Here is a 26,985-nt window from a genome sequence, read left to right as displayed (position 1 = left end):
CTGGCTCCAGTGGCCCTCGGTACCCCGCCGCTGCCACCTCGGGTCTGCTGACCGTGGTCCTGCGCACAAACGCGGCCTCCGTCCCCAGGACAAAGCCCGGCCGGAGCAGTTCAGGACCTTCCAGAAAGACCGTGGCACTTGAGCCGGGGCGGCGTCCGGGACGTCTCGCTGCCCCTCACGCCCGGACTCACAGCAGCAGCGGAGTTGGCCCAGGAGGGAGCCTTGGCAAGCGAGTCTCGGGCCTCAGGGGCGCAGGGGCGCGGAGGGCTTCGAAGAAAGAAAGGGTCCCCAGTGGGTCTCGACGCTCACAGTCCGCTCGGCCGCGCCTTCGCGCCCTCCCGCCCCTACGTGCCCCGCGGCGCCGGCGAACAGGCGGCCACGCGGACTAGCTGGCGGGGACGGGGTTCTGAGCCGCACTGCGCATGTCCCTCAGTCGGGCCGGCAGAGGCGGTGGTTCCCGGCCGCGCGCTGCGCGCGGCGCTAATTAGTAATTGTCCTGCTCCCGGGAGGCGAGGCCGCGTGGGGCGCGGCTTCTTGGTGGCTGTGCCGCGGTGCCCCGACCGAGGGGCGTCCGGGCCGATGAGATCGCCGCTTCCCCGTGCCCTGTAGAGGTTTCGAGACAGAGAGAGAAGCACGGGCCGGTTCCGAACCCTCCGGACCGCCTGTGGGGAACTGAACCTGCACGCGGGGCCGGAACGTGGAACTGCGAGGCCGCGGAGAGGTGAGTCCCGCAAGTCCGGGCGGGTCTGCAGAAAGGGGAGCCCCCTCGTGCCGCGGAGGTCGGACTTCCCAGCGTAGGATGCCAAGATGGGCTGGGGAGTCCAACGGAGGACTTTCTGGGGAAACAGTGTTATTCATCTCCTACCCGAAGGTAGGGACGTGTATTAAAAATAAAAAACCCTTAGAAATAGTGGTCTGTCCTCTTTCCCTTTTTCTCCACTGGCCTCTCCCCCGGCCCTTTCTTGATGCTTTTTTCCAACAACACTCGCGGACTTGCAGGGAAGAAGGTCCGCCCGCGGGTCCTCGGTCGCCTTAAGCATCCTCGCGGGAGAAAGGCGCGGAGTTGCCCCCGAGCGCTTCCGTCTGTGCTTGTCCCAGCCCATCCCGCTCCTTGCCTGTCCCTCCTGCGAATGATTTCTTAATGGTTCTCGTTTGCCTATTAAAACTTCAGGTCCGAAAGATGGTTCTTTCAGGAGCCTATCCCTATGGTACTTAGGTACTTCCATCTTCACTGCTCCCGGCAGGATCAGCAGCTGTGCAACACTGCCGACATTGTTTGGAAACAAGCGCTTCCACGTAACCGTTCGTGTCGTTTCCCCAGTCACCCTGTAAGTGGGTATTGCCAGCTTTTCCTGGTGCAAGGAGAAACAGCTGAGAGTGGTAGAGCTAGGTTGCCCCAGACCCTTGCTCTCTCGCTCCAGAGTTTGGTGACGACTGGGTCCTGAGATACCAGTCTATCCACATCTATGGACTTGTACCTTCCTCGGATTAACTGAATTCTGCTTTTCAAGGCTCAACTCAATTTCTATCTCCAAACACCCTTGTCTGGATGAGTGATGATCTATGATAAAATGAAGTTTAACTTACTTAAGGAGCTATTATTATGCCGTGATTCTAAAGCATGGGGTCAATCTATATGTACTGACCTGGAACGATGTCATTTTTTAATGGGAAAAAAAGATGCCATTTGTGTGGTTTAATTACACATCTCCCGAGGCATAATTGGGTGACTTTGAAGAGTGCTATTGGGGAAAGAAGCCTTAAATTGATTTGTATATAGTTTAAGAAAAATTTTAACTTTGAATAATTCTGAGATTGCTGTATCTACTCCTTTTGATGTTAAAATAGTGTTTTATGAAATGACGGTGGTAGAGGTAAGTTTTGTTTTAAATCATTGTTCTCAACACTGTAAGGAGTTGCCAATATGGTTGTGGCCACATGGATCTCTCCAGTGTCTCAGTTACTATTGCTTTTATAGTGCTAATTACTGAGTCTTAACATTCAACGGTTCTCCAGTTATTTCTCTTGTTTTGGTAATGCATGGGTAGAGCCTAGGACACAGCACTGGTCACACTTAATGATGTTTTGTAGACCTTGATGGTTTGATTTAGACATCAGTGTTCAGCAGGAGATTTTTAAATTCAAATTACTATAGAAGTGAAGACAAAATTTGTTTTCTCTGTCTTCTCTAGGAAGGTGCAATGGCGAGGAGTTTATCCATAATCTTCATCCTGACCTTCACTCTGTCAGTCACAAATCTCCTTCATGAAGTAGAACCAGCAACTGCTGTCCCTCAGACCACTGAGAAAATTCCAAACTGGGCATCTGGCATTGATGTTGATTTGGCAGTTACCACCCAGCGACATCATCTACAGCAGCTTTTCCATCGCTATGGAGAAAATAATTCCTTGTCAGTTGAAGGGTTCAGAAAGTTACTTCAGAATATAGGCATAGATAAGATTAAAAGAGTTCATTTACACCATGACCATGAGCATCACTCTGACCATGAACATCACTCTGACCATGAGCATCACTCCGACCATGAGCATCACTCCGACCATGAGCATCACTCCGACCATGAGCATCACTCCGACCATGAGCATCACTCTCACCGTAATCATGCTGCTTCCAGTAAAAATAATCGGAAAGCTCTTTGCCCAGACCATGACTCTGATAGTTCCAGTAAAGATACTAGAAACAACCAGGGGAAAGGATCTCGCCGGTCAGAACATGCCAATAGTAGAAGGAATGTTTTAATCAAGGATGGTGTTGGTGCTAGTGAAGTGACCTCAACTGTGTATAATGCTGTCTCTGAAGGAACTCATTTTCTAGAGACAATAGAAACTCCAAAACCTGGAAAGCTCCCTAAAGATGTGAGCAGTTCCACCCCACCCAGTGTTACAGAAAAGAGCCGGATGAGCCGGCCCGCTAGGAGGAAAACAAATGAATCTGTGAGTGAGCCCAGGAAGGAGTTTATGTATTCCAGAAACACAAATGCACATACTCAGGAGGTAAGATAAAGGCTGTTCTTATTTTAATCAACACGCCTGCTTGTCTATTCTGTCATTGCCATTCTATCTCTAGTTGTCTGAGTTTAAAGTAAAAATAAAATGGTGAAGTTACTGAAAAGGAAATTTCTCAGCAAGGCACTTGGTCCAAAGTGTTCCTATCATGTTGTAATCATTTCTGATTTTAAAAAGAAAAGAAAAAAATAAACTTGGAGGATAGAAAGAATAGAGCTGCCTTCTAAAACTTTTTTTTAATATATTTTTATTGCTTTTAGAAAGGAAGAAAGAGAGAGAGAGAGAGAAACATCAATGATGAGAGAGAATCATTGATCGGCTGTCTTCTGCACACCCCACACTGGGGGTTGAGCCCTAATCTGGGCATGTTGCCTGACCAGGAATTGAGCCGTGACCTCCTGGTTCATAGGTTGACGCTCAACCACTGAGCCACGCCAGCTGGGCTAAAACTGTTTTCTATGTAGAATTTAAAATAAGTATAGAAAGCAGATATCAAAGTTATTTTTGGAGAAAGTTTTTAAAGGCAAATATTAATAGTAGAAAATGGGAGGTTGAAAATGCGGGAGTTAGAATCCATGTTTTAGGGAAAGGCGTGGTTGAAGGGGTTGAAGAATGCAAGAACCTTAATACCTCCTTGCAGATGGATTGTAATGATTTGTGGAGTCATTGGAACTGCTGCCAAGAACGACATACTGGACAAGTGAATGCCTAGGCAGTGAAGTTCTGATTTCATGTGTTTTTTCTAGATTAGACTTACAGGCTGTACTCAATTTGCCTTGACTGAAAGATGTTAAGAACAGGGAGTTAGTTGATATATGTTAATAAGCAAAACTTAAGTACTTCATTCAAGCCATCATATGACTGTTCTAATTCTGGGATACTACTACTAATGGTCATTCCCATAGCGACACTGGTAATAAAGTGTGTTCTATGTAGTATTAACCAAGAATTGGTGGAGTTTAAAATAACTTTGCAGATGATGAGAAACAGTTGCTACCACCAATTCTGGGGGAATAGAAGGAGCTTAGGTTACTCAAAAGATTCTCTTCAAACTAGTCATCTCATTAAATTGTTGAAACAGCTGCCTGCCAATACAGGTTTGCTTTATTACCAACTTTACCCTGTGTGAGAGTAATGAACATACTTTAATATTCTCTCGTAGAGCATTATTTTGCCAAGTATTAGTCAACTAAGTTTTGCAAGTATGGTCACTGTGGTAAGAATGACGTGTTTTGGGCTTGTTTAGGCCAAGTAGGGTAGCGTTGGTATTAAAATAACATATGTGCCAATCTCTAATGACCCCCATCTCGAAATTAAAGCTCATTTCCTTAATGGGTTTATACAGTGAGTTAACAGGCTTGTGAATGTTCATTTATCCTCAGGCTTATTTCACTTAAGGCTTTCTCCCTAGGCGACTAGTGGTGTAACTTTCTACCTAGAAGTAAGCAGAGAGGTGAGATAACACTATTATGACATAATATCTCCAGGTAGTTTGAGAAATTCCAAAGTACTTAAAACAAAAGTTGATTTTAATCAGTGTTAACTTAAAATTAAGAAGCAGCTTCAGTAAGGAACGGGTATTGGGTCATCAAACAACTTTTTTGGATTATCTAATGGGAATGCCTTTTGGTGCTTTTCACTGCTTTGTTTTCTTTAGTGTTTCAATGCGTCAAAGCTGCTCACATCACATGGCATGGGCACCCAGGTTCCGCTGAATGCAACGGAGTTCAACTATCTCTGCCCAGCCATCATCAATCAAATTGATGCTAGATCGTGTCTGATTCATACAACGAGTGAAAAGAAAGCTGAAATCCCTCCAAAGACCTATTCTTTACAAATAGGTAGAATTGAGTTTTTTTATGTAAAAATAATTTCCAGTAGATACATTTATGTTGTAGTGTTCTTTATATTTTCAAAAACCTATTCATTTTTTAGCATAATTTCAAATATACCATCTTTTTTAAAATTTATCTTTATTATTGAAAGTATTACAGATGTCCCCCCCCTTTTTTTTCCCATTGATCCCCTCCACCCTGCACCCGACCCTCCCAGGCCTTCACCACACTATTGTCTGTGTCCATGAGCTATGCATATAAATTCCTGGGTTATCCTCTCCCCCTTACCCCACCACCCCTGCCTTCCTTCTTAGATTCCTCAGTCTGTTCCATGCTTCTATGTCTGGATCTATTTTGTTCATCAGTTTATTTTGTTCATTAGATTCCACATGAGTGAGATCATTCTGCCTTGAATGAAAAAAGCAAGCATGTTAGCCTGACCTTTAAAAAAACTTAGATTGTAACTTGCCTTATCTTTTTTTTTTTTTAACACCTTGTCATACCACCGATTGAAGCAAAACAATACAACATGCTGCTGCTTCACCCAAAAGCGGTGTTTTTACTTTGCCCTTTCTTGACGGCTCAGTGGGTCATTAGCAAAAGTGCTTTTAAAAGGGGTTCTTGCCTTATCTTTTAAAAAAAATAGATAAATGAGTAAAACATAGGTTGTACCTTGCCTGAGATCATGAAGTGTCAAGGGTTATCTGAAATTTGGGCTTTTTATATTGTCACCCTGTTGGGGAGAAGGGTCAGAGTTAATCTCTGCTGTTTAGGATTCTAATTCTGGTTTGTTATTTATTTATTTTTTTAATATATCTTTTTATTGATTTCAGAGATGAAGGGAAAGGGAGAGAAACATCAATGATGAGGGGGAATCATTGATTGGCTGCCTCCTGCACGCCCCCTACTGGGGATTGAGCCTGCAACCAAGGTACGTGCCCTTGACTGGAATCGAACCTAGGACTCTTTGGTCCACAGGCTGACACTCTATCCACTGAGCCAACCCGGCCAGGGCTCTGGTCTGTTACTAATAAATCAAACCAGGATAAGCTGTGCTATAGTGTAGAGCAGGATTGGGGAACCTATTTTCTGCCAGGGCCATTTGGGTATTTATAAATCATTCACTGGCCATACAGAATTATCAACTTAAAAATTAGCCTGCTAGTAGTACATCTACACAATGGAATACTACGCTGCTGTAAAAAAGAAGGAACTCTTACCTTTCGTAACAGCATGGATGGACGTGGAGAGCGTTATGCTAAGCGAAATAAGCCAGTCAGAGAAAGATAAATATCACATGATCTCACTCATTTGTGGAATATAATGAACAACATAAACTGATGAACAAAAATAGATCCAGAGACAGAGAAGCATTAAACAATTAAACAGACTGTCAAACCTCAGAGGGAAGGCGAGGGGGGGTGTGCCGGGGGGGAGGAGGTAGGGCATGTGTGGGGGGTGGGAGTGGCCAGGGAGAGGTCAATGGGGGGAAAAGAAGACATATGTAATACTTTAATCAATAAAGAATAAAAAAAGCCCTAACCGGTTTGGCTCAGTGGATAGAGTGTTGGCCTGCGGACTGAAGGGTCCCAGGTTCAATTCCAGTCAAGGGCATGTACCTTGGTTGTGAGCACATCCCCAGTAGGGGGTGTGCAGGAGGCAGCTGATTGATGTTTCTCTCTCATCGATGTTTCTAACTCTCTATCCTCCCTTCCTCTCTGTAAAAAATCAATAAAATATATATTTTTTAAAAGAATTTTAAAAAATTAGCCTGCTACATTTGGTCATTTAACTCACCCCTAGCCTTGGCAGGGCTAGACCAAATAATTACACAGGCCTTATATAGCCTGCGGGCCGGATGTTCTAGAGTCGGTCCTCATCTCTGGTGGCCTTATAAAGTCTGACTGGACATTCCTTACCCCTGGCCAGACCTTATAAGGCTCGGCTGTAAGTTCCTCACCCCTGGCTAGAATTTTCAGTGCTCAAAAACACCCCTGGCCGGACCTTATAAGGCTCGGCTTAAGTTCCTCACCCCTGGCTAGAATTTCAGTGCTCAAAAACTAGAATGAAGAAATAATTGCTTTGTTTACTGAGGAAATAATTCTCAGTTTCCTTTTTTTCTTTTTCCCTTTCTTTCTCTCTCTCCTTTAACATATTCCTCTTCTCTTTCATAATTTAGGTGTTACAGGAGTCTGAAAGCTCAGTTCCCAAATGAGCTAGAATTCATCCTAGTTTATCATTTCTTTCCCGTCTTTCACTACCAGCTGAAGGGTTTTCCTTTAGGTGCTCTTTACCTAGAGAGTTCACTCAAATTGTTCATTTAAGCCCTGTTGTTGGTTATTGAGTTTGTATTTCTTTAAGATTGCCTACGTTTACAAGTTACTTTATGCTACTCCAACGTCTCTCTTTTAAAGTTTATCAATTGTATGTTTTTACCTTTGCTCTTTTGTTTGACAGCCTGGGTTGGTGGCTTTATAGCCATTTCCATCATCAGTTTCCTGTCTTTGCTGGGTGTTATCTTAGTGCCTCTCATGAATCGGGTGTTTTTTAAGTTTCTCCTGAGTTTCCTTGTGGCATTGGCTGTTGGGACATTGAGTGGTGATGCTTTTTTACACCTTCTTCCACATGTAAGTATGGTAATTTGTCCTATTAGTGTATTGTATTATTCAGCATTGAAAATATACATACATTTTTTTATTTGTACTAGAATTCTTTGTATTGATATTTATAAAGGTAAGAAATTTGGTTTAGAGGAGTTGATTTTAAAATATATTTGGTAACCAAAAGCCACATTTTGGGGCTTGATCTTTTTATTATTATTATTGATTTGAGAGAGAGAGAGAGAAACATCGATGCATCGATGTAAGGGAAACATTGATTGGCTGTCTCCTGTACAAGCCCCGACCAGGGATCAAACCCACCACCTGGATATGTGCCCTGTCTGGGAATCGAACCCACAACCTTTTGGTGTATGTGATAATGTTCCAACCAGCTGAGCCACACCAGCCAGGGCTGTGCTTGATCTTATTACATTGTGGGGGTTTTTTTTGCTTTCTTTTATAAAGACTAATTTAATTTTGGGGGATCCAGTTAATAAAAGGAGACAGATTCTACTGATGCTAGTATTATGACAGTCTGCAACAGTGTGAATTGTCTGCTTACATATTAGTGTAATTGCCACAAAAATAAAAAATGTGGCTGTCTACCCAAGAAAATTGGGGGGTTTTCTTCAGAGTTGAATTTTAATGTGTGTATTTACAGATTTGCACTTGGTGACATGAGTGAATTCTTAAGTAAAGCAAGTTTGGTAAAGTGAGTTTACTTTTCCATTAAATATTTGGGATAGGTGCGTAGGCAGAAAATATTTGGATCTCATTTTTTAAATTTCCTTAGAGATTTGCAGGTAAGTGTGAGGTGGGGGGAGATTTGCAGGTAAGTGAGAGGCGGGGGGATTATTCCTAGAGTTCTATATATCTCATCATGCTTTCTCCAGTAGTGAAAGGGAGCTGTTTTGCTGTGACAAACTCCCTGACCATCAAATGGCAGATGTTCAGGAATACCTGATGCACAGAGTGACATGTACATGGGGTGTACCCTGTAACCCCACCACCAACCCTAGTCTCTCTGTGTATGTGCCACACCCAACTTCCTAACATGAAGTAACATAGTCTCTGCTACACCCCTGTAGGCCACTGGCCAGTGCCCCTGGATCAGGTACTTGCCAGGGCTCATTACACAGATTGGGCTTCTTGTAAGCACACTGATGACAGTGGTATGAGCTTTTCAGCAAGGAGTGGAAGCAGTAAACTCTACAGACCTATTAAGTCTGGCAGTTCCCTGTTACTTAATGTCCTAAATTTCCCTCATTCCAAAGGATCCTTTTAATTGCCTAATTCTGAATTATTTCAAATTTGACCTTATCTTAGCCAGTTTTTCTGACGTGTGAAACTAATGAATTTATAAAATACATGTTGTTTTGCTTTTAGTCTCATGCAAGTCACCACCATAGTCACAGCCATGAAGAAACAGCAATGGAAATGAAGAGAGGGCCACTGTTCAGTTATCTGTCTTCTCAAAACATAGAAGAAAGTACCTATTTTGATTCCACATGGAAGGGTCTAACAGCTCTGGGAGGCTTATATCTCATGTTTCTTGTTGAACATGTACTCACATTGATCAAGCAATTTAAAGATAAGAAGAAAAAGGTAAGAAGAAGTATACTAAGTACTTAATATGCATCAAACATTTATTTAGAGTAGTATTCTAACTAGACTGTTAGCAGAGCTTGTCCTGGGTATATGATCTTTGTTTGAGAGGTGTTGAGCATTTTTGAGATACTTTTAGCTCTGAGAGACATTAATAGAGAGCAAGTTTGTATGTTTATAATGCTGTAGTTCTCTATCTTCAGAATTCCCTTCAAACTCATGAGAGAGTGAGAAAGGCAAGGATAAACATTTATATAAATGACCAAACAGGGCACAAGTGGGTCCTTGAAGATCAGAAGATTCATGATTATGGCCCTGATAGTTTCATGGGTATATACTTATCCCCAAACTCTCTGAGTTGTATACATCAAATATGTAAAGCTGTTTATATCTCAATCATACCCCAGTAAAGTAGTTTAAGAAAAACCATGGATATACCATCAATATTCATTGGTAGTTATGATTATGTGGTTAACTCCTAATTATTTACCCAGTAGCTAGATGTTCTGGGTGTTTTTTTTTTAAAGGATATGTGGCTTTCACAGATACGACCTTTGCAAATTTCCTCTAGAAAATAGTATGAAGCCAAACAGTATACTCTTTATTTCTGGTAAAAATAACTTTGAGTTGCCTGTGGTTATTTGCCTCCTCTTATCTGATGTGACCAGGCAAGTCACTCTAAAGACTAGCCTAGTGATGACTTTTTATTTTTTTCCAGTGGGGACTCTTAAAAATTACATGTAACATATCTTGGACATTTTAATTTAACTTAGAACATTGGTATACTCCTGATGTTGACCAAGATTATCTTTGAGTTAGATTCTGTGTGATGATTTTTTTTTTTCTACAGCCATAATGCTTCATCTACAATCTTCAGTTTTGGTTTGTCTAAAGTTGAGCCAGAGGTTACATACTTGTAAGAATAGATTGAGTGTAGAATCTATATTTCAGAAATTTTTAAAATTGTAGACAGTAGCCCTAACCGGTTTGGCTCAGTGGATAGAGCATCGGCCTGTGGACTGAAAGGTCCCAGGTTCGATTCCAGTCAAGGGCATGTACCTTGGTTGCGGGCACATCCCCAGTAGGAGGTGTGCAGGAGGCAGCTGATCGATGTTCTCCTTCCTCTCTGTAAAATATCAATAAAATATATTTTTTTAAAAAAAATTTTAATTGTAGACAGTAGTCACTTTACATAATTTGATAGACTTTTTTTTTTAAGCAACTTGTCTTTGACTCTTTCAAATGCATTCAACTTAAGTTTTCATAGAAGTAACTATTCCTACCATCATCACATAGTTTAAGCAATAGGTAATTAAATTGTATAGTAACAATAACAAGTATAACTCATAAGGACATTTGAAAACTAGCAGAGTTATTCTCACTGAGCATAGAGCTCACTGTGGGAAACAAGTGCATGTATGAAAGGAAAGTAGCCTTCTACTCAGTCCCGGGAATACTTGCCCTTATGGAGTTTACATTCACTAAAACCTCAAACTGCAAATCTTTTTTTTCCTTTGTTGGTGTTCTTTGGTTTTGTTTGCTTTTATACTTTTTTTTTTGGGGGGGGGGGGGAGGGGGTTGTTTTTTTCAAATTGCATATCTTGGATCTTCTCTTTGCTGGACCTAAATTTAGAGGAAAGAAGTGAAATAAGAATAGCTTATTCATTTTTTTTTTTTTATCCTCACCCAAGGATAGTGTTTCCATTGATTTTTATTTTTTTTATTATTTTTTTTTTTAGAGAGGGGAGGGGAGGGAGGTAGGAGGGGGAAGAGAAAGAGAAACATCATTGTGAGAGAGACACATCAGTTGATTGCCTCCCACACATGCCCCTACTGGGCTGGGCCGGGGATCAAGCCTGCAACCGAGGTTCGTGCCCTTGACCGTGAATCAAACCTCAACTCTGTGGTCTGCAGGCCAGTGCTCTAACCACTGAGAAAAACCGGCCAGGGCATTTTATTCATTCTTAATCCAGGAAGTTATCATCTGTGTTCCCATTGGTCTTGGACTGGTTTGAGGCAATATCCTACTTCTTTATGTTCTCTAGAATTAATCTTTCTGAAAAAGATTAATTTATTTTAGAATAAAGTATCAAAATAAAACATGCTCATTAGAAAACTTTTGGAAAATTTTTGAGAAAAATATAAAAATACTAGAGGCCCGGTGCACAAAATTCATGCACTGGGGGGGAATCCCTCAGCCCGGCCTGCACCCTCTCGCAGTCTGGGACCCCTCGGGGGATGTCCGACTGCCGGCTTAAGCCCACTCCCTGGGAGTGGAGCACTCCCCCTGTGGGAGCATACTGACCACCAGGGGGCAGCTCCTGTGTTGAACATCTGCCCCCTGGTGGTCAGTGCACATTATAATGACCGGCCGTTCGGTCGATTTGCATATTAGGGTTTTATTACATAGGATTTTCCTGTGGTGCACCCCTCTAATACAACCATTATTACATTTTTGTGTGATCTTCCCAGGCTTTTTGACACTTTTTTTTTTCTTAATTATAGTTAACATTCAGTATTATTTTATATTAGTATTATTTTATGTTAGTTTCAGGTATACAGCATAGTGGTTAGATAATTATGTAACTTACAAAGTGATCCTCGATAATTCTCATACCCACCTGGCACCATACACAGTTATTACAATATTATTAACTCCATTCCCTATGCTGTACTTTATGTCCTCATTACTGTTTTGTAACTGCCAATATGTACTTCTTACTCCATTCACCTTTTCCACCCAGTCCCCCAAACCCACCTGGAATTATTTTTACCTTAAAAAAATAAAAGGTGCCCTAACCGGTTTGGCTCAGTGGATAGAACGTCAGCCTGCGGACTGAAGGGTCCCAGGTTCGATTCTGGTCAAGGGCATGTACCTTGGTTGCGGGCACATCCCCATTAAGGGGTGTGCAGGAGGCAGCTGATCGATATTTCTCATCGATGTTTCTAGCTCTCTATCCCTCTCCCTTACTCTCTGTAAAAAATCAATAAAATATATTTTAAAAAATATAAAATAAAAGGTGCCTAAGCTGGTGGACAGAGTGTAGGCCTGCGGACTGAAGGGTCCTGGGTTCCAATCAAGGGCACGTGTGCAGCTTGTGGGCTCCGTCCCCAGTAGGGGAGTGCAAGAGGCACCCAATCAATGATTCTCTCATTATTGATGTTTCTATCTCTCTTTCCCTCTCCCTTCCTCTCTGAAATCAATAAAAATGTATTTAAAAAGTAAAAAAAATAAAAGGTCATTTTTAGTTTTTTGGGGGGATGGATTAGGGGGTTGTTGGTTGATTTTACTTTTTTTTCTGTTTCAAATTCCATAATGTATTGAACATAATTTTTTTTAATATATATATATATTTTATTGATTTCAGAGAGGAAGGGAGAGGAAGAGAGAGAAAAATCAATGATGAGAGAAAATCATCAATAGGCTGCCTCTGACACGCCCCCTGACCAGGAATTGAGCTGTGACCTCCTGGTTCATAAGTCGACACTCAGCCACACCAGCCGGGCTGAGCATTATAATTTCAATTTAGTTTTTAAATTTCACTTAACGATAACTTTTATTTAATCTGACACTTTAACATGATAGACTCTCTGTGACTTAATACAGAACAGTATTTTTCAAACTCTAGCTTGTAACCTATTAGTGAGTGTGAAATTGATCTCGTATCAATGTTTTTAAATATAACAGTAGCCTGGCTGGTGTGGCTCAGTGGTTGAGCGTCAACCTATGAGCCAGGAAGCTGTGGTTTGTTGGTCAAGGCATATCCCCAGAAGGGGGCATGCGGGAGGCAGCTGATCAATGATTCTCTCTCATCCTTAATGTTTCTGTCTCTGCCGCCTTCTCTGAAATCAATAAAAATATGCTTCAAAAAAATACTACAGTATCTCTATATATAAAGAGCCAGGGTCGTAACATCCAAAACGACTGAAAGCTTGACAGAATGCCAGGCTGCACGCGCAGCAGGCAAGCAGGCTCATCAGCCCCGCTTCTATGATCAGGCCTGGAGATAGGCCCAGAGATGCTGACTGGCATAGAAACTGACCAATCAGAACCTACTCTGGGTGAACTTCAAAGGCAGAACCTAAGGTGGGGGCTGAGGAGGGGTTTTAAGGGCAACAGTTGTTTGGTGTAAGGTGTAAGAAAGTGATTCAATTTTTCAATTACCGGTTTGGCAGTATAGTCCATATGGCTGGCTATCAGTCCAGATATAAGGATTTTGTGTTTTTGTCTGACAAGAGCATCTCCTCCTGCTAAAAGAGCCCCCCCCCCCATTTAAGCAATCCTATCCTATATAATCTATCTATACTAATAAAAGGGTAATATGCTAATTAGACCGGGTCGACTGGCCATCTCCTGGACATTTGACTTCCTTCAAGACAAAGCCATGGTGGTTGGGGCTGAGGCAGAGGCCATTAGGGGCGATCAGGCAGGCAGAGGCAGTTAGGGGTGATCAGGCCAGTAGAAGGAGCAGTTAGAGGCGAGATCAGGCCGGCAGGGAAGGGCAGTTAGGGGCGATCAGGCAGGCAGGCAGAGAGGTTAGGGGTGATCAGGCAGGCAGGGGGCAAGGTAGGGGCGATCAGGCTGGCAGGGGGGCAAGGTAGGGGCGATCAGGCAGGCAAGCAGAGGGGTTAGGGGCAGGCAGGCAGGCTAGTGGTTAGGAGCCAGTCCCAGATTGGAGAGGGTGCAGGCTGGGCTGAGGAACAACCCCCCCCCCCATGCATGAATTTCGTGCACCGGTCCTCTAGTATGATATCTATTACTATGTATATATTACTGTGGATTGTAGTCAAAGTTTGATAATCCCCGTTCTAAACTAAAATAGCTTCTACTAGAATGTAAGCTCTTAAGAGCCAGGACCTCTTTGTCTTGTTCACTGCTACATCTCCAATGCCTAGAATAGTGACTGGCACATTAAGAGATTGTTAAAAAATAGTTGTTGAATGTATAAGAAACATTGAACCCCAAGTAAACATAATTTCTAGATAAAGATGTGCCATGGGAGTTTTGCCAACATTGTCCTCTTTCTTTTTTTTAGATTCAGTATCTTTTTTCAAGGACATCCAGATCTTATTTAATCTCATTTGGTTCTTAAAAAGAAAAAAAGCTATTCATTATATGGTATTTAGAACTCTTTAGACCCATAACAGAACATTTTACCTAGGATTTACCTTAAGACACCCATCCTGCACCCCTATATATCATAGTTTTAGGTTACTTGCCATCTATGACAATCTGAAATCTCTATATTAAAATTAGGGTTACATCTCATACTTGATATACTAGTAGTTAGACAGTTAAAATAGTTCAACATCAAACTTTCTGCCAGTAAAGGTTATTGCTCATGCTGGAAATCTGAGAATCATCAATGACATCTCCCTCCTCCTCATGTTCAACCTAGTTTTATTAAATATATCTAAGATTTTTCCTTTCTCTCCATCTTCCTTGCTATTCTAGTCCATGCCATCCTTATCTCCTTCCTGGGTGACAATAGTTGCCTCCTAATGGACATGTTGACATTATTTGTCTTCTAATCCAGGCAGAGTGATTTGTTTAAATGAAAATCCAATGAGGTTGGACTCCACTACTTAAAATCCTTCCGTTAGTGATTTCTCATTGCTTGTAGGACAAAGCCACAACTCTTACAGTATAACCAGTTTGCATTGTCTGGTCTCCTCAGCTGCCCAGCCTTATCTCTAGCCACCCTGTCTCTGACCTACTAGGCCCCAACCACCTTGTACTTCTTTCTGTTAAAGATGGGACTGGCCCCTTCCTGGCCCTCCTACATGCTATTCTCCCTCCCTGGAATACTGCCTCTCTCACCTTTCCCCAGCAAATCCCTGCTCATATAAATACCACTTTCTTGAGGAAGCCTGTTCTGAGACTTGGTATTGGCTTGTTATACATTCTTAAAGTACTCTGTGTGTTTTTTCTTTGTAAATGCAATCAAAGAATTGTGTGATCATTATCTGTGTAAAGCCTCTGCCTTCCCTGTCGGTGATAAGCTCCATGAGAACAGAGACTCTTTGTTTCTTATTTTACGTTATATTGTCAGCGCTTAGCAAGGGAACATTATAGGCCCTTAATACTTAAGGAATAAAGGAATTCATTAAGATCTGTAAGTTCAGCCGAAACCGGTTTGGCTCAGTGGATAGAGCATTGGCCTGCGGACTCAAGGGTCCCGGGTTCGATTCCGGTCAAGGGCATGTACCTTGGTTGTGGGCACATCCCCAGTGGGGGGTGTGCAGGAGGCAGCTGATCGATGTTTCTCTCTCATCGATGTTTCTAACTCTCTATCCCTCTCTCTTCCTCTCTGTAAAAAATCAATAAAATATATTTAAAAAAAAAAAAAAGATCTGTAAGTTCGAGAGAGTCATTGCCCATGAGAAATGAAGCATTAAGTAAAGTTATTTAAAATACCCTGAATTGTTTATATTCACAGATATTTAAATACTTCCTCTGTTTGAGGTATTGTGTTAAGGGTAGGTATAAATATTTGTTTGTGTGCTTGCCTTTAAACATTCTTACAGCCTGTTGACATAAGAACATACAAGGCTGTGAACATTTTATGAGTTTATCAGAATTTATTTGAGCCAAACAGGACATGCCTGGGAGCAGGATCTCATCAGACTGAGAACAATGCTTCCCAGAATGAGAGTTTGCAGTTTCTTTTATGCATTTGGAATTAAGGAGGGAAGTAAGGAAGATTACTTGAAGTGACAGAGCAGGGCCAGGAAATATCTGTGATTCAATACAGGATGGTTGACAAGATTGTGAGCTCTCCTGAAGTGGTTCTGGTTCCATTCCTAAAGGGTATGAAAAAGAGGCATTTCAAAGGTGTGTTAGCAGATGTACAAAAACAATGGAGAGGTAACCTTTCACCAGGGAAGTTATAGACCATAACCTTCCCAGTTAGAAATTTATGATCAGATCAATTGCCCTGTGAGGTTACTTTCAGTCACTGCACTTGTCAGATTTATTTTAGAGCCTCTTTTTCATCCACAAACCTAAGAATGTACAGATATCTTATACACTATCAGAACTAGAATGAAATCTTAGGTATAATAGTGATTGTTGAAGTCATATTCATAGGTACTACAAATAAATGTAATTTTTGTGTGACATTTTTAATATTTTGAATACTATCTTCTATATAAGTAGTACCATTGTTTAAACCAGCCGTCGCCAACCGGTGGTCCGTGAGGTCCGAAAGGTTGGCGACCACTGGTTTAAACAGTGACCTTATGCAGTGGTCTCAGAGATAGGAACAGTATCTCAAGCATAGTGGTTAAAAACCCTGATTATAAATTCAAGGCTAACTGAGATTTGTTTAAAGAGAGAAAGCTTGTTAATGGTATTATGTTATAGGAAAAGTATTTTAGTTACAATAATATAACTAACACATAGCAATTTCACAGTGTAGTTTTAGGATGTAAAAAGTATGGGAAGTATGGATTTTCAGCATACAAAGGAGAGATGGAGAAAACCTAGCATTAGCAGATCACTAAATGCCTGAAGAAAATGCTCTCTAGCTGGTTCTAAATTGATAACCTGAGGCAGAACTCATTTTTAATGTGTATGTGAGTCACGGGGATCTAGTTAAAATCCCCATCTGATTCATTAGGTCTGAGATTGTGCATTTCTAACAAGCTCCCAGAAGATGCTGTGCTGCTTACGGGATACCACACTTAGAGCAGACAACCTTGGGGACATTCATAAAGATGAATGTGATTTTTCTACATTTCATATTACCGAGCACTGATTCTTCACTTTTTGAACAGTTATTGTGCCTAGGACACATTGCTGGGTGCTGTGCAAGTTAAATGTAGTCCCTGTCCTTTTAGGTGGCCTTTATTTAGGTGGTTTGTTACTCTGCAGGTTTTTTCTGTATCTTTTGCTTAAGTGTCTATTGCAAGTTGTACACATAAGCAACCCACCTATTTTAAAGTATTTCTTTCCCTTGCTATGTTAGAATCAGAAAAAAACTGAAAATGATGATGACGAGGAGATTAAGAAGCGGCTGTCCAAGTATGAATCTCAACTTTCAACAAATGAGGAAAAAGTAGACGCAGATGATCGTAAGTCCTTATGAATCTGAGAGTTGGAGAGAATTCATTGCTCCTCTCAGACTATATGGAAGGGATGGGACCATGTCCCCTTTTTTTTTTTTGACTCATACTTTTTTGAATTGCCGGTGAGTAGGTTGTTTGTAAGGAGGCAGAAGAAATGAAGGGAGGATCTGGGGAGTAGTTATTGAAGGTTAATGTTTAAAATCTATTCTTAATATGTGAGACCATTTAATTTTTAAAATTCATTAAAACCTATTAATGTTTTTTTCATCAATAATACTCTAATGGCCCTAGCTGGTTTTGGCTCAGTGGATAGAGTGTTGGCCTGCAGACTGAAAGACTGAAGGGTCCCAGATTTGATTCCAGTCAAGGGCACATGCCCAGAGGCAGCCAATCAATGATTCCCTCTCTCTCATCATTGATGTTTCTCTCTCTCCCTCTCCCTTCCTCTCTGAAAGCAATAAAAAATATATTTTAAAAAATAATAATACTCGAATGTTTAGACTTTCGGGTATATGGGAGAGAGTTGCTCCATTTTAAGATCTTTTTTACCTTAATTGTCAGTGGAAATGTTTGAAATGTGTCCTTTTTGTTTGTACCCAGGACCTGAAAGCTATTTACGAGCAGATGCACAGGAACCCTCCCATTTTGATTCTCAGCAGCCAGCAATCTTGGAAGAAGAAGAGGTCATGATAGCCCATGCACATCCACAGGAAGTCTATAATGAATATGTACCCAAAGGGTGCAAAAATAAATGCCACTCGCACTTCCATGATACACTGGGCCAGTCAGATGATCTCATTCACCACCATCATGACTACCATCACATTCTTCATCACCACCACCACCAAAACCACCACCCCCACAGTCACAGCCAGCGATACTCTCGGGAGGAGCTGAAAGATGCTGGCATCGCCACACTGGCATGGATGGTGATAATGGGCGATGGCCTGCACAATTTCAGCGATGGCCTAGCAATTGGTATACATCTACATATTTGCCTCTTATTGGTTGATTATCAAAATGTTTCTTCTTTGGCTACTTTGACAGTGAAATATTCAATAAAGTGAAAAGAACTGTGCTTTGCCCATTTACCTATATTGTAACTACCAAAAGTTGTTTTAATTTGCAGGGATCTTAAGATCAGGTTCCAATGTGTTTGGATCATGTGTGAGCTTTTGTCCCCTATTCATTTAAGTTCACTTATCTGCAATATAAACAGTATTTATTAAAGTAAAAGAATCAGTTCTATCGGCTTTTCTTTCATGCTATAAAGGACTCTATATCTGATAAGTTCAGTTACCAATCTCTATCCAAAGAACTATAGAGTTTTTGTTATTAAATTGTTATACCACAATAGGAGGTTATAGAATACTTAAAAATTTTAGTAGCTTAGTGCTGAAAGGAACCATGGAAGTAGCTATAAATTAGGCAGCTGAGGCCTGGCAAGGTGAACCACTTGCCCAAGGAGATAGTGCTGATTGAGATGAGCCCAGGCCTTGGCTCCCTGGGAGCCTTGTGCTCTTCCCCCTCTATGTATTGTGCACATCATAAGCAACAAAAGGGAATACTCAAATACTAAGTCATGGTTTATACATGACCAGTTGTATAATATGTTAGCTTTCAAAGGAGGAGAGCTATTTGTCTTAGACTCTTTTTATGAGACAGTGAAAGAATGAATGTAAACAAGTCTGATTACGTAGTGAATTCCTCTGAGGCCAGTGAAACAATTTGTACTCTTTACTGATGAGTTTTTTTTCTAAACCTTTTAAATCAGTTTATTTTATATTTTTAAATAAGTGTTGATTCAATAGCAATTACTTCTCAGGTTTTCATAAGATTATCTAATCACTGTTCATGTGTAGTGGAACTTTCCCTTCTTAATCATACCAGCATGAGCTCCATTGGCAATTTAACCTAATTGAATGTAATCTGAGATTACTTACAAAGATACAGAGTGCAGTTGGGAAAGTTCTGTTTATTCACAACCAGAATACGGTTTATTTCTTTTACCTCATTTTGTATGCTGGTAATATATATATATATATATATATATATATATATATATATATATATATATATATATATATTTTTTTTTTTTTTTTTTTTTTTTTTTTTTTTTTAGAAACACACCCATAAAATAATGTAGTCAGTCTTTTTCTTGTTGATTTTTACACAGGTGCTGCTTTCACTGAGGGTTTATCTAGCGGTTTAAGTACTTCTGTTGCTGTATTTTGTCACGAGTTGCCTCATGAATTAGGTAAGAGAACCATATAAATGGTATTTTCCAGGTGGCTAAATTGTCTGAGTGTCACTAGCTTTTGCTTCCTCATAACTTCTATGTCTTCTCATAAGTCTGCTAACCTAGCTAGCTTTCTTTTCTTAATGAATGTAAGTTTGTTTCCAGCCAGCATTCTGACCCTGTAAGTGCAATTACACAATTGCCTATGTGGGGTTGCCAAAGAGGTACCTGGGCCTCCTTTCGCATTCTCTTCCCCTACTATTTTCTTAGGCCAGCATACTGCTGACCTCAGTGGTCATTTCTGCGTACACAATATGAATTAGACCACGGGAATCAAATGAGTCATCTTCTCTTAACAGAATCTCTTCAGAGCTGAAGAAAAACCCCTTCCCAAAGTTATTCTGGATCCCAGTCATGTCCTTGTTTTTTCCCTATAAACACATATTTGCACACACTATCACACTATTTTCACTCCATTCCTTGGCATGTGTTCTGCCCCTCAGAAGGCCTCCCACTTGCCTGCTCAGTGCTTATAATCAACATCTAGTTTATGTTCTGTTCTGGATCCTTCATGCTCCATGAAGCCTTAACTATTCCCATCTTAATGTATCTCATTTTCTCCTTGTATAACTAGAACATTAGACTCTTTAGCTCTTAATTATAAATTGCCTTTATCATTTGCTGATCATTTCATGTGTGTTCTCCATGCTCCTCCTCTTTATGGCCAATTATAAGCTCCTTAAAGACAGTGTAAGAGCATAGTAATAGTAGGTTTGTATCACTCATTAACAAAGTGGGAGCATTCAGAAAAACTTTGGATAAAATAAAAATCTTAGTTTATAGAGCTGTTAGGGTGATTTACACTGTTGTTTTTCTCTTAAAAATTAGATAATTTCTGAAAAATTTTAGGTAATTTGTTAAATCTGTGAAGTCTTTTGGGTATGTGTTGCTGTTTTTGTTTTGTTTGTTTGTTTGTTGTTGTTTTGGTTAATCCTCACCCAAGGATATTTTTTTTAATTGATTTTTAGAGAGAGCAGAAGGGAGGAGGGAAGTGGGGGGAGAGAGAGAGAAACAAATGTGAGAGACACATCAATCGGTTGCCTCCTGCACGTGCCTGACCAGGGCCGGGGATCCAACCTGCAACCCAGATATGTGCCCTTGACTGGGATCGAACCAGAGATCCTCCAGTCCAGCGGTCACTAACTGGTGGTCCGTGAGGTCCAAAAGGTTGGCGACCGCTGGTTTAAGGAAACCTTTGGAGCAGTGGTTACCTACCGGTGGTCCATGGACCACTGGTGGCCCGTGAGGTCTGAAAAGTTGGCGACCACTGTTCCAGTCCATGGGCCAATGCTCTAACCACTGAGAACACTGGCCAGGGAAAGTCTTAGGTATGTGTTTTTAAAATGATTTTTCAATTACTTAATCCCCTTTTTTGTTTTCGTTAAAGGTGATTTTGCTGTTTTACTAAAGGCTGGCATGACTGTTAAGCAGGCTGTTCTTTATAATGCTTTGTCAGCCATGCTGGCATATCTTGGAATGGCAACAGGAATTTTCATTGGTCATTATGCTGAAAATGTTTCTATGTGGATATTTGCACTTACTGCTGGCTTATTCATGTATGTTGCTCTGGTTGATATGGTAAGTTTTTACAATGTCAAATTATAGTATTGACTAGCAATAAAATAGAGAAACTGTTTAGGGAAACCTTATTTTTAAAAAGGCTTTAAATGCTGTACAATGCAGTAGTGATAAGTCATCCTATACTCAACAAGGTAGAATGTAAAATACATTTCCTTTAGAGTTCATCTTTTTAAATTGTTGATCACAAGCACATCCTTATCCTGCTTAATGTGTCTGAGGATGCAGAGAAATATCTATCCCATTCTGATTTAAATGTTTTTATTGATTTGAGAGGAAGAGAAGAAATGAGGGGGAGAGAGAAACATTGATGAGAGAGAACCATTAATTGGCTGCCTCCTGCACGTCCTCTACTGGAGCTCAAGCCCACAACCTGGGCACTTGTCCTGACCAGGAATCAAACCCGAGCCCTCCTGGTCCATGGGACAACGCTCAACCAACCAAGCCACATGGGCCAGGGCACTAAAATTTTATTTTATATAGTGTAAGGTTTTCATATATCTGAACTCAGGTAAGCCATAGGTTATAGTCTGTTCAGAAACAGGCATGAAGCAGGAGCAAATGGGACCAATATAAATTTGACTTGCTAAGCAAATGGTAAATAATCATTGTTAATTAAACTGCTAGGAAATGCTATGTGACATTAGCGAGAATCAGTATGTATGTGGTCTTGTTTTAAGGAATTGACCCAGTATATCCAGCTACATATAGTACGAATAAACTATCCTACAAAGGCTTATAAAAACTAATCTGTAGTTTTGTAAACTTAAAGTTGCTCTTTTTTTTTCTTCTTCTCTAAGGTACCTGAGATGCTGCACAACGATGCTAGTGACCATGGATGTAGCCGCTGGGGATATTTCCTTTTACAGAATGCTGGGATGCTTTTGGGATTTGGAATAATGTTGCTTATTTCCATATTTGAACATAAAATTGTGTTTCGTATAAATTTCTAGTTAGGGTATAAATGGTAGAGTAGCTTAAAAAAATGCTGTCTTTAGTTTGAATAGGTCATAGGGAGATGAGAGTAGTTACTGTGATATGCAGCATTTAAAGTAAGTGGATTTTGTGATTTTTGTATGGAATATTGCCATTTGTTATGCTTATAAGGTCAGTTATGGTGGTAACCTAAAGGTACATTTTAATATTTAAGTTATTCTATTTTGGGAATATAATCTATATATGCAATTTACCGGTTTTACCAGTCTATTGTATAAACAAGAGATTTGGCATGACATGTTCTGTATATTTCAAGAAAATGTCTTTAATGTTTTTTTTCTAGAACTAATTTAACAGTAATTCCCATGCTGGATTTTAGACCTCCATAGAACTGCTCATGTTCAGGAGTAAGAATACTCACGAAGCCTAAGATACCAATAAAGCTTGTACTGAATTTAAGTTAAGAAATAAGGAGGGGCAAAAAATACGTGAGAATTAAGAATGCATAAATTTATTTTTAAAAAATCACACAAGTGTTTATAAAATAAAAGGAAAATTTAGATTTAAATTAAAAAGGCAATATTAGTATAGAGTACATGTGTAAACATTTTTGTCAGAGTATTAATGTTCCCATAAAAACATAGTAAGCACTTTTTACTAATTTAGTTGTACATTTAACTTAGTATAATGGAAATGTCTAAATATAATTAATGAATTCAAACGCTATACCACTTGACCAAGAAATTTGAATTTTAAAATATTTGTCTGGAGATATACCAGATGAGTGTGAGCAAGTTTCTGTATTGCCAGAAGACTTAGACATCACCAAGTTATGTATTGCCCGAAGTTACAATTGGATAGTTACCTGGTTTACCAAATGTCAGCATATTAGGACTTTGAGAAGAGGACGTTAAAACCATACTGAGTTTATTTTGACTTCTGGATTCAGGAAGTACTTTGGTATCTTTCAGTGCTTCAGTGTTGTCATTATGAGCAATTGTTATGTTTGTATACAGTAGAGTACTTTAGATATACTAGGGCTATCTGGAATTCTTTAGATGTTGCTTTTCTACAAAATAAAATCCCCATGTCATCTTGATATTAAATGTCTGATACTTCTTTTAACCATCTTGAACATTTTAAAATATACTAGAGGCCCAGTGCACAAATTCGTGCACGGGTGGGGTCCCTCTTAGGTGGCCTGCAGGGATCGGGCCAAAACCCGCAGTCCAATGTGGCCTTCAGCTCCTACCTGCCGCTCCCACTCATCCTGGTCCCGCTGTGCCTGCCGTGGTCTCATGCCCAATCAGTCCCGATCCCTGATCGGGAGAGGGTCATGCTGCCTCAGCAGCTCTCACCAGCCATGAGCCCTGCATCTGGCGCCCTCCCAAGGGGAATAGCCTGCGGGATCGGGCTGAAACTGGCTCTCTGAGGGGTCCCGGATTGCGAGAGGGCGCAGGCCAGGCTGAGGGACCCCACTGGTGCATGATTGGGCGAGGGAGGGTCCGAGCGAGGGCTCCAGGGCATGTCTTGCCCATCTAACTCAGTCCCGATCAGCCGGACCCCAGCAGCAAGCTAACCTACCGGTCAGAGCATCTGCCCCCTGGAGGTTAGTGCACATCATAGCGAATGGTTGAGCAGCCTTAGCATATCATTAGCATGTTATGCTTTGATTGGTTGTTCGGTTCTGCTGTTCGGTCTATTTTCATATTACCCTTTTATTATATAGGATGGTTCAGTAATTTTAAGTATATTTACATTTTTGTACAGTGGATCTCCAGAATCTTTTCACCTTGCAGAACTGAAACAATATACTCATTAAACAACATATGTCCTCCTCCCATGGCCCTTAGTAGCCACCATTCTACTTTCCATTTCTGTGAATTTGAGATACTAGGTTTTCTTCAAAGAACACCTCAAAAAATAATCAGTCCACTGTTCCATGCTATCCCCCTTTTTTCTTTTTTTAACAACCAGAGCCTTAAGCTAAAGAAGAGACGTTGATATCCTATATTCTAAAAAGAATCAAATAATTGGACAAGACCCTGTACCTTCCTAGGGTCTATTGAGAGATAATTGGACCAGCATTTTGTTCCTCAAACCAAACAAAAGAGGAACAGCTAACTTGCAGCTTCGAGTTGGATAAAGTCCCAGAACCTCATAAAATCTCACAGGATATAAATGAAAAAATTAATATAAAATTTACAATTCACAATTCTTGTATCTAGCAAATCAAGCTCAACAGTATATAATGTTATGATCACCCTGGCCTGTGTGGCTCAGTTGGATGTCATCCTGTGCACCGAAATGTTGCTGGTTCAATTCTTAGGTCACATGCCTCATTTGTGGGCTCAGTCCCCGGTCGGGGGTGTGCAGGAGACAACAGATTGATGTTTCTCTCTTCCTCTCCCTCTAAGAAATCAAATAATTTTAAAAAAATATGCCGAAACTGGTTTGGCTCAGTGGAAAGAGCGTCGGCCTGCGGACTGAAAGGTCCCAGGTTCGATTCCGGTCAAGGGCATGTACATTGGTTGCGGGCACATCCCTGGTAGGGGGTGTGCAGGAGGCAGCTGGTCAATGTTTCTCTCTTATCGATGTTTCTAGCTCTCTATACGTCTCCCTTCCTCTCTGTAAAAAATCAATAAAACATTTAAATATATATATATATATATATATATATATATATATATATATATATATCCTATCTAATAAAAGAGTAATATGCAAATTAACCATTGCTCCGCTACGCCCACAAGCCATTCAGGAGCGAGTATGCAAATTAACCCAAGATGGCTGCAGCCACTGAGAGCAGGAGGGAGGCTTGGATTTCCCCGGCGATGGAGGAAGCCAAGCTTTCCTCACACCCTGGCCGGCACAGGCCTCTGCTTAAGGCTACAAAGTTTCAATTATAGAAGATAAATAAATCCCAACAGAAATGGCTGCTGCCACAGAGAGAGCAGAAGGCTTGGCTCTGCTCCAGGCTACAAAGTTTCAATTATAGAAGATAAATCCCAGATACCAGGGCCTCCGCTTGGGTCGCCAGGTGGCGTGGCTGGCCTGCAAACCACCACAGGCCCCTCGCCCAGGCCGCCCCACACCCCAAGGAAACCCCCACCCTTATCCAGAACACCCTTCAGAGCAAACCAGCTGGCCCCCACCCATGCACCAGGCCTCTATCCTATCTAATAAAAGAATAATATGCAAATTGACCATCACTCCAACACACAAGATGGGTGCCCCTATGTGGTCAAAGATCCTGCCCCCATGTGGACACAAGATGGCCAGCAGAGGAGGGCAGTTGGGAGGGACCAGGCCTGCAAGGGAGGGCAGTTGTGGGTGATCAGGCCAGCAGGGGAGGGCAGTTAGGGGTGACCAGGCCGGCAGAGGAGGGAAGTTGGGGGTGACCAGGCCTGCACGGAAGGGCAGTTGGGGGGGACCAGGCCTGCAGGGGAGGGCAGTTAGGGTTGACCAGGCCTGCAGGGGAGGGCAGTTAGGGGCAATCAGGCTGGCAGGGGAGTGGTTAGGGGTGATCAGGCTGGCAGGCAGAAGCGGTTAGGGGCAATCAGGAAGGGAGGCAGGCGAGCAGTTGGAAGCCAGCAGTCCTGGATTGTGAGAGGGCAGTCGGACATCCCTTGAGGGGTCGCAGATTGGAGAGGGTGCAGGCTGGGCTGTGGACTGAAAGGTCCCAGGTTCGATTCCAGTCAAGGGCATGTACATTGGTTGCGGGCACATCCACGGTAGGGGGTATGCAGGAGGCACGAATTTCGTACACTGGGCCTCTAATATATATATTTAACCCTAATATGCAAATAGACCAAACAACCGGTCACTATGATGTGCGCTGACCAACAGGGGGTGTGCACGGATCATGGCAGGTGTCAGCAGCAGGTGGTAGAGCATAGAACATGGCGGGCATCAGCTGCTTCAGGATGGTGGAGCAGGTGAGCGGGGACACCAGACCAAGATGGGATGCTGGTCACTGTCATTGTAGCAAGCCTCTGGTGGTTACTGAAAATTCTTTGCTCCCTCGGTCCTGCCAGGCACTTGCACCTGCTGCCAGCACTGGTCCACTCACACCCACTGCTGGCACCAGAGCCGCTGCTTGCACCTGCTGCCAGCGCCCGAAGCCAGCCCCAATCGCTCGGCACCATCAGCAGGTGCACCTTGGGGCTTCTCCATCTCCCCCTGCTCCTGAGGGGTGATTGGGGCAGCAGCCACCACTCGCACCTGCTGACAATGTAGAGCAATTGGGCCAGCGCCAACAGCACATGGGAGTGACGGTGGTGGGAGCAGGACTGCCAACAGACGGGGGCAGACAGGGGACTGGGGGCTGTGGTGGGAGGGTCCAGGTGGGAGCATGGAGGATGGGCCGAGACCCGCCTCTGTGCCCACAGCAGCCTCGTGGCCCACAGTTCCTTTCAAGGTGCACAAATTTGTGCACTGGGACCCTAGAATATTATGATCAAGTAAGGTGTTCCCAGGAATGCAAGAATGGTTAATCAGAAAACCCATTACTATACTATACCAGCAGATTAAAAAGAAAAAAACTTATAATTAAATCAGAAATGTAATAAAATAATTCAGGATTAAAGAAAAACATTTTAGCATAATAAAAATAGAAAAGCTTTAGAATTCAGGGAGTCTATTAAAAACTTGTCTTCTTAAATATTCCCATCCTATGAAGTCCAGCGTTTAAGAAAAGCAGAAGAGGGAGGGGGAAATGTGTGGAGAGGGAGGAACTAATGTAGACCAGAAAGAGAAACTACAACCCCAAAATGGAGTGGATCTTGGACCTCTCATATAAAGTACTATAAAAAGTATAATGAAAATTAAAGGACTGGCTTGTGTGGACACCAAAGAAAGGGTGTCACTACTATCACTACTTGCCCATGGTAGAGGTGCAGAAAATGTAACTAAGACCTTGTCTATACAAAAAGAAATAGACAGCCAGTTTGAAAGGGAATTGCCATGGACTAGAACAAAGAATATCCTTACATGATATTATTCTACACTGTCATTAAAATTTTTCCCAGATTTGG

General features: G+C 41.6%; 1 protein-coding gene across 2 annotated transcripts; it reads left to right on the top strand.

Moving 5' to 3' along the window:
• Positions 1-15: 15 nt before the first annotated feature.
• Positions 16-23,052, top strand: SLC39A6 (solute carrier family 39 member 6). 2 transcript variants are annotated; one of them, XM_079784093.1, is made up of 11 exons: positions 16-721; positions 1,172-1,328; positions 2,193-3,011; positions 4,681-4,864; positions 7,316-7,485; positions 8,845-9,063; positions 17,034-17,139; positions 17,734-18,111; positions 19,310-19,390; positions 20,820-21,010; positions 21,811-23,052. In XM_079784093.1, exons 2-11 carry the CDS (start codon positions 1,206-1,208, stop codon positions 21,961-21,963), a joined length of 2,424 nt encoding a protein of 807 aa, XP_079640219.1. In that variant the 5' UTR covers positions 16-721; positions 1,172-1,205; the 3' UTR covers positions 21,964-23,052. The 2 variants fall into 2 exon arrangements, with proteins under 2 accessions (XP_079640219.1, XP_079640220.1); XM_079784094.1 differs by lacking the exon at positions 1,172-1,328 and having other exon boundaries at positions 17-721.
• The last annotated feature ends 3,933 nt before the right edge of the window (positions 23,053-26,985 follow it).

Source organism: Cnephaeus nilssonii, assembly GCF_951640355.1.
Source record: "Cnephaeus nilssonii genome assembly, chromosome: 11".
NCBI classification, from domain to species: domain Eukaryota; kingdom Metazoa; phylum Chordata; class Mammalia; order Chiroptera; family Vespertilionidae; genus Cnephaeus; species Cnephaeus nilssonii.
Note: the sequence above shows the minus strand (reverse complement) of the source record. Positions and strands in the feature narration are given on the sequence as shown.

Coding starts and splice junctions, on each gene's coding strand:
- SLC39A6 (XM_079784093.1), top strand. CDS start 1,206: ATGGTACTTAGGTACTTCCATCTTCACTGCTCCCGGCAGGATCAGCAG. Junction 17,140..17,733: donor AAAAGTAGACGCAGATGATC/GTAAGTCCTTAT, acceptor GTTTGTACCCAG/GACCTGAAAGCTATTTACGA. Junction 21,011..21,810: donor ATGTTGCTCTGGTTGATATG/GTAAGTTTTTAC, acceptor TTCTTCTCTAAG/GTACCTGAGATGCTGCACAA.